Source organism: Canis lupus, chromosome 6 (genome assembly GCF_003254725.2).
Source record: "Canis lupus dingo isolate Sandy chromosome 6, ASM325472v2, whole genome shotgun sequence".
In the NCBI taxonomy this organism is placed as follows: Eukaryota; Metazoa; Chordata; class Mammalia; order Carnivora; family Canidae; genus Canis; species Canis lupus.
The window spans coordinates 31,154,531-31,162,449 of NC_064248.1; the positions used below are offsets into that span (position 1 = coordinate 31,154,531).

Below are 7,919 nucleotides of genomic sequence, written 5' to 3' on the forward strand. Positions count from 1 at the left end.
TGGCGGCTTAAAACAACCAAGATTTATCTTCTCCGGATTTTGGAAGCCAAACGTCCCAAGCAAGGTGCTGCGCTGCCCCTGAAGGCTCTCAGGAGTGCAGAATCCTTTCCTTACTGCTCCCAGCTTCCGGTGGCTTGGGTGGTCCCTGGCTCCTGGCTGCCAGATTTCAATCCGCCTCTTTGCCCCCTCCTGTCTTTCTGTGTGTCCCCTCCTCTTGGAAGGACATCAGTCATGGGGTTGAGGGAGCCCACCTGGACCTCCCAGGATGGATCCCGTCTTGAGCTCATTCATGACACCTGCAATGACCTTGAGTCCAAGTAAGGTCAGAGCCATAGGTTCAGAGGGGTCAGGACACCTGACCTATCTTTTTGGTGGCCACCATCTGAAACTGTTACAGAGAGTAACGTGCTCCGTGTGTGGCTGTTTTTTATTCTTCAGGTGCATCGCGGGCTGCTGCTTCATCCCCTTCTGTGTGGACGCCCTGCAGGACGTGGACCACTACTGTCCCAACTGCAAAGCTCTCCTGGGCACCTACAAGCGTTTGTAGGACTCGGCCAGACCTGGAGGAAGCCGCGTGCTGCCCGGAGTGCTCTGCAACCCTCACCCGGCCCCGTTCCACCTTGGTGGCCTCATCTCTCCAGGGGCTCCACCCTCGTGTCTTCTTTTTGGGGAAAAAATATATTGCAAAAAGTAACACACCTCCAAAAACCCCAGAGATTGCTGCTTGGAGTCGTGCGCAGGACATGCAAAGACATTCACCTTGAATGCTGGTTCCCGCCTGCCGTGACCCCAAGGCACCCCACCTTAACTGTGACTGTCGCCCCTGTCTGAATATCTTCGGGTGGTTTGCCATGGGCCAGCTTCGTTTACTGGCCTCCGTGGGCCTTCCTGGGGGTGGTCTCAAACCGAGAAGCTGCGGCTTGCCTTATTTTTGAGACTGTCCTGGCCCGCAGACGGCCGGCCCCACCTTCAGTGCCTGCCACCATGTGCATCTGTTCCCACTTCCGATGACAAAACTCTTGCCTTAGAAACAAAGGGCTTGCCTCTCAGAGCCTTTTCGTTAGCACACAAATTCACTTTGATTTTTTCATTCCTTCTTTCAGCATAAGGAGGAACAATTCACACCCACCACATTTACACCCTTGAGATCATTAATACGTGCTAGAAACATGTAGGGTCGGGTCTTGACCATGGATCTTTTCCTCGGTTCTCCGCACCAGACCCTCAGCCACTTTGCACGAAGGGTTTTTTTTCTAGTAGGGGAGTCATTTATATTCACCATTTTTATGACCCCCTTTGGGTCTTAAACACCTTTGAACATAATTTTGGAAGGAGGGATTTATAGAACCATTTTTCTTAACTGTAGGATTGTTACTACTTTCCTACTTCCCAAGGAAGGCACTCTTTTTTTTTTTTTTGGTTCTTAACAGAAAAAGCAATGGATGATTTTTATCCATAGCCTCTATGTGGGTTTAGTGCAGTTCTACAAAAACCTCTATAATGGAACTCTTCAAGTGGGACCCCTTTGGGGTTCCCAGTGGTGTGTTTAGAGAAACAGAGGAAAGCACAGTGTGAGCATCCAGGTACCATGGTGCTGGAGAGCTTGGGGACTTACCTGTTTCAAAGGAGTTTGAATTCTGACTTTATTTTTCAGAGATACGATTTGTTGTATGACATCAGAAGACATGATTTCTAGGACTCAATCAGCAAATCAGAGTTATCGTTTAGCTGCTGCATCAGCTTTGAAATCAAGATAAAACTGGGCTCGAGTTACAAGTGTCCCCATTTTGATGATAATAGACACAGAGAATGCACATGAATGATAATACATAGAAAGGAAGCCTAGACCTGGAACACACACACACACACACACACACACACACACAAAAATGTGTATATTGGCCGAAAATTATAGTTGTAACCAGTGATCCAGCTTATTCTTTTGATATTTTGAAAGTCCCAGTAATTATTTTTGCAATGAATACGGATACGACATAGTCCTTTGGTGTTACCTGCTTTTAAAAAATAAAGTCTTAAAAAAAATAAATTAAAAAATAAAATCTTTGGTTCACTCGGTGAACTATTTATAAGTTCTTATGATGTGAAGGAAATCTTGTGTTTTCCAGCCACAAAGAACCTTTACTTGTTCCATAAGGGTAGAAAACCTCTCGTGATTAAAAACGTCAGACTCGCTGAATATCCTTCGATGTCAAGATGACCGATGTTGATTCGGGTGGATTGCTAGCGAGTCCGACTGGGACGTTAGGCTGTTGGAACCCACCAGGCATCATCTATGGCAGCAGGCCACAGCTTTCAAGTTTTGAGAAAATGCACAGAAGAAAGCGGTCCTCATTCATTCTGCAAACAAAACATGCTTTGTTAATTGATCCGGGGCAGTTGTGAGATGCTAGAAGGGGGCATTGTAACTGGCCGGGAATGTGAATGCCATCAATCCTTTTCCTACCTGGCGATAAAGCTTCATTTTTCAGAAGGCACAGGAGAAGACCATCATCTTGGTGTGGCTAACGTTGTCATTTAGACCCCAACTTGCACAGTCCCCCCAAAATTGCCGCTCACCCGATCTTGTTTGTGTCTTTTTCCTTTTCATTTGACAAAATGAAGGCCATGCATATTTAGCAGTTTTGCTCAGATGGGGGTATACAAATGGTCTCAAGCTGTTATTAATTACATATGCAGAGTCTGCAAAACAACAGCCCTATTTCAAGGACCATAAAACCTACTCTGTGGAACTAAAAATAAAGTCAGATGCCCAGAGTAGGAAGCCTCCATCCTTCATTCCCTTGTATTTTTTTTTTAATTTTTTATCATTCCCTTGTATTGTTGAGAATGCAGGCTTACTCCTATATGGTTGCAAATCAAAAGGATCTTTTGGAAATAAAAAAAAAAAAAGGATCTTTTGTTTAGTCTCTGTTCATCTGGGCTTTCAGAGTTAAGTTTGTTAACATGGAACCACTTTCAGGTGATGCAAGACCTTTATACCTACTTGGACCTCAACGAAGAGGGTTACCAATTTAAGCCTCAAATGGCTGTGTGTCCTGTTTTTCCTACTGTGAGTCCGTCTGGGAGAGGTGGGCTTCTCCAGAAGTGGTGGCTTGTGTCTCGTTAACAAAAAGTATTCAGACAGAGCTTCTATTAGAGCCAACTGGAAGCACATGACTGCTTCCTGGCTGACCACGGCGCTACCCATGAAAATGTTTTCTCTGGGACAACTGGCTTCCCAGTTGCTACTGAGAGCTCTTCTGTTGGGCGCCGAGCTATTCATCAGTGCAGCTTCATACTCACACAGCTTGGCTTTGCTTTTCTCCCCCAGCGACAGTGTCTCATGTGCAGGATGTTAAATCCTCCTCTGACTTTCTGGGCTCAAAGATCTCCGTTGGGAGTAAATGTAGATGTTAGAATTTTTACTTCCCAAATTCTGATTTGCATTTTTGATCCTATTAAAGTTATCTCCTGCATGTATGACTCAAATGTTTACAATGAGCCGTCTGTTTTTCATAGGCGCATGAGAGAATTCTAAGTAGATCCAGCCAGGCGATGAAAGAGAGAAACCAGGAGTTTTTTCAGTTGGTGTTTTTTTTTTTTTTCTTTTTCTCCCCAGTCTAAGAATTTTAAAGAAACAAGATTCTGAGGCTCAGATTAACACACACACACACACACACACACACACACACACACAGTTAACAGCCAAGTGTACCGGCTTGCGTGTTTAACCGTTTTGTGTCCAGTCTCCACAATATTAGGAAAATGTTCATGCTTTTAAGTGCCTTTATTTCCCTTTGAAATAAGCTATTTGAGATCAGTTTGAGGTTCACAGCAAATCTGAGCAGAAAGTACAGAGATTTCCCATGCACCCCCTGTCCCCTACCCATCCCACCCGCCCCCTCCGCAGAGGGGATTTGTTACCAAGAATAAATCTGTGCGGACACATCAACACACAAAGTCCAGGGTTTCCAACAGGGTGCACTCCTGGCGGTGCACCTTCTATGGGTTTGGACAAGAATGTGATGCCATGTGTCTGCCCTTGAAGGATCCTACAGACTGGTTTCACAGCCCTGGACATCCGGTGGGCCATCCATCCTGTGGATTCATCCCTCCCTCCTCCTTAACCCCTGGCAACCGTGAATCCTTTCACTGTCTCCATAGCTTGGCCTTTTCCAGAGTGTTTCAGAGCTGGAATCATCCAGGACGGAGCCTTTTCAGATTGGCTCCTTGCTCTTAGCATTATGCATTGAAGCTTCCTCCCCGTCTTCTCATGGCTTGAGAGCTCGTTTGTGTCGAGTGTATTCCATTGTGCGGATGTACCACACATTCGAGGGGGTCTAAAGCTCTTGGTGGGCAGCGTCCCTAAGTGGCCACAAGCTGTTTCCCAAATAGGCAGCATCAGCTTGGTGTGGGGGCGTGGGGAGTGACTGCGTTCTAATAGCACAGTGTTGGTGAACCTGTTTGTAGGGTTGTGTGTGTGTGTGTGTGGGGGGGTCACCGTTCAAAGTGAGCACAAAGGGCAACATCTGGGAGTCTCTGGTCTGCCACGTGTGGTCTTGGCCTTGTTTCTCATGGATCGACACCTGCTGTACCCGGGGCCTCGTACAGCTGGGGTGCCAAACACAGCCCTGCCTGGTTAAGTGTGAGTGGTGGGCTCAGCACGGCCCTGCCCATATTTCTGGTGGCTTGTTGTTTTTTTTTTGTTTTTGTTTTTGTTTTAAGATCTTATTTATTCATGAGAAACATAGAAAGAGAGGCAAAGACACAGGCAGGTGGAGAAGCAGGCCCTACACAAGGGGCCTGACATGGGACTCCATCCTGGGACTCCAGCCCAGAATCATGCCCTGAGCAAAACCAGGCATCCCTCCTCTTTTTTTTTTTTTTTTAAAGATTTTATTTATTTATTCATGAGAGACAGAGAGAGAGAGAGAGGGAGGGAGGCAGAGACCTAGGCAGAGGGAGAAGCAGGCCCCATGCAGGGAGCCCGACGTGGGACTTGATCCCGGGACTCCAGGATCACACCCCAGGCCGAAGGCAGGCGCCAAACTTCTGGACCACCCAGAGATCCCCTGTTTTTTTTTTTTTTAAGCTGAAATTCTCCTCCATTAAAATGTCGAATGCCGTGCCATTTAGAACATCCACGGTGCTGTGCAGCCATCGCCCCTTCCAACTTGCAAACATTTTCATGGGCCCCACATACAGCTCCACACTGTGTGAAGCGCTCACGCCCCTTCGCCCCTCTCCCGGCATGTGGCAGCCTCTAATTTGCCTCCTGTGCCTCTGGATTGGCCTCTTTGGGATATTTCACATAAATGCAGTCATATGATCTCTGGCCTTTCCTGTCTGGCTTCTGTCAGTCGGCCTCCTGTTTTGGGGGGCCATCCAGGTTGTAGCATGTGTCGGCCCTTCACCCTCCTACTGGCTGAGAAACACTGTGGTATGGGGCTATTATTCCGCATTTTGCTCGGGCCGCTATGAACCACGGAAGCTGGCGTTCACGTTTGTGGGTTTCTGCGTGGATGGCGGTTTTCGATTCTCCCGCGGATCTGCCTAGGAGTGGGATTGCTGAGCTATGTGAATTCCCTGTAACTTTTTTGAGGAACCTCTCAGTTGGTTTAAAGAACTGTCTCCTACAGGGACACCTGGGTGGCTCAGCGGTTGAGCATCTGCCTTTGGCTTGGGGCGTGATCCCGGGATCCGGGATCGAGTCCCGCGTTGGGCTCCTTGCGTGGAACCTGCTTCTCCCTCTGCCTGTGTCTCTGTCTCTCTCTCATTGTCTCTCATGAATAAATAAATAAAATCTTAAAAAAAAAAAAGCACTGTCTCCTACTGCAAAGCTGCATCTAGCCAAAGATCCCCATTTTGAACCAACCTGGCGTGGAGAACTTTGTCATCTTCTGCTGCAAGAGCCATTTGGAGCAGCCCGGTGACCACAGAACCTGGATTCGGAGCAACCTGCACCCCGGGCTGGCCCGTCCCGACTCCTGGGCCGATGTGAACCCTATTCAGGCCTTCTGGGGCTCTCGATAAGCCTGGAAAAATGAGGAGGGGTGGGTGCTGCCCCTCAGCGGACCCTCTTTTGAGAAGATGCTACAGGTTCCAAAATAGAGTTCTCAGGTGCTGTTGGTCACTTGTTTACCTGTGCGCCCTGCTTGGGATACAGCAGTGAAGCCGAGCATTGTCCCCTCCCTTGTGCAGCTGACCACAGAAGGGGACAGAGAGACAGCAAATGAACCTAACGTTGCAAACTGTTTGAAGCCAGGAGGGAGAAGGCCGGGGAAACAGTGCAGGCCCACGCTGGGGGGGGGGCGGGTGCCTCATCCTCTAGAGGTCAAGTCCCTCCGATGTTTCCCTGCCTTTGGACTTCTATGCCCAAGGGGCCTGAAAGTTTGCTGTTCTGTGCGGCTTCCAGTATGGGGTGGCTTCTGGTGGGGCATGGCTCTGCCCACCTGCCTGTGGTCCTCAGAAAGTGGGACACATGCCCACAGGGCTGCAACATTCTCCTAGGTGTCTGCCCCTGAGGGTGGGGACTTCCCCCTGAAGCTGGGCCACCAGAGCAGACTTTGCCATCCTCAGACATTGTGGGAAACATTTGATGACCACTTTCAACTTCCATCGGGGAAGGGGGGGATTTCTATTGCTTTGTTCCCGGCACACCCCAGGCTGACAGAGGAGGGAAGGGCATGTATGGTAAGAACTCACACAGCATCTTAGGATAGTTCTCTCTCTCTCTCTCTTTTTTAAAGATTTATTTATTTATTTATTCATGAGAGACATAGACTGAGAGAAAGAGAGGCAGAGACACAGGCAGAGGGAGAAGCAGGCTCCATGCAGGGAGCCCGACGTGGGACTCGATCCCAGGACCCCAGGATCACGCCCTGGGCTGAAGGCAGACGCTCCACTGCTGAGCCACCCAGGCCTCCCTAAGATAGCTCTCGAAACTATATTTTACCTTTCTTGTTCATGTTTGAAATTAAAATGGTAGAAAAAAAAATCCTCATCATGAGGCTGGTGGAGAGGTTGTGGGCTGGGGTCTCGCCCTTCTGCACCTTCTCAACCCCAAAGCTGCTAGCACAGCATGGAGCTCCCGTGTATGTGTGTGTGTGTGTGTGTGTGTGTGTGTGTATGTGTGTGTGCATGTGCTGGCATCTCTACCATGTAATTACATGATTCTTTCCCCATATCACTGAGAGCCTTTCTTTGTGGTTGTACTGGTTAACTTTCCCTGCCTTTTTGCTTTTTAAAGTTAATTAATTATTTGAAAAATACTTTATTTATTCGAGGGACAGAGTGAGCACAGGGGGAGGAGCAGAGGGAAAGGGAGAAGCAGATGTCCTGCTGAGCAGGGAGCTCAAGGATGTGGGGCTTAATCCCATGACCCTGAGATCACGACCTGAGCTGAAATCAAGAGTCGGATGCTTAACCTACTGAGTCCCCCAGGCGCCCCTCCTTTGTTGCTTTTCTTTTAAAAAATATTTATTTATTTATTCATGAGAGGCACAGAGAGAGAGGCAGAGACACAGCAGAGGGAGAAGCAGGCTCCATGCTGGGAGCCCGATGCGGGACTCGATCCTGGGTCTCCAGGATCACACCCTGGGCTGAAGGCGGCGCTAAACCCCTGAGCCACCCAGGCTACCCCTTTTTGCTTTTCTAACTTGGAAACCTCCTTCGTTGTCATCATGCTACCTTTGTTTCTTAAAGACTTAGATCAGGTCAGGTGTTTATCAGTGACCAGACTGCATGTGTGTGCATGCATGTGCTGTGCGTGCGTGCCTGTGTGAGTGTGTGTATGTGAGTGCATGGGAGTGTGCATGCCTCAATGAGGGTGCTTGGGGTCTGGGTATGTGTGTGTTGGTGCACGGGTGGGTATGTCTGTGGTGTTTGCAGGGTGGCATCTGGGTGTCCCACCAGCTGTT

At 48.6% G+C, this 7,919-nt stretch overlaps 1 protein-coding gene across 2 annotated transcripts in view; it reads left to right on the top strand.

Annotated features, from left to right (window-relative positions):
- The window catches only part of LITAF (lipopolysaccharide induced TNF factor), a 30,402-nt gene extending 27,489 nt beyond the window's left edge, over positions 1 to 2,913 (top strand). For both annotated transcript variants that reach the window (XM_025416492.3, XM_035718152.2), the window contains exon 4: positions 439 to 2,913. In XM_025416492.3, coding sequence (XP_025272277.1) covers positions 439 to 547 — 109 coding nt within the window. In that variant the 3' untranslated portion in view covers positions 548 to 2,913. The remainder of the gene's footprint in view (positions 1 to 438) is intronic.
- Positions 2,914 to 7,919: the final 5,006 nt, after the last annotated feature.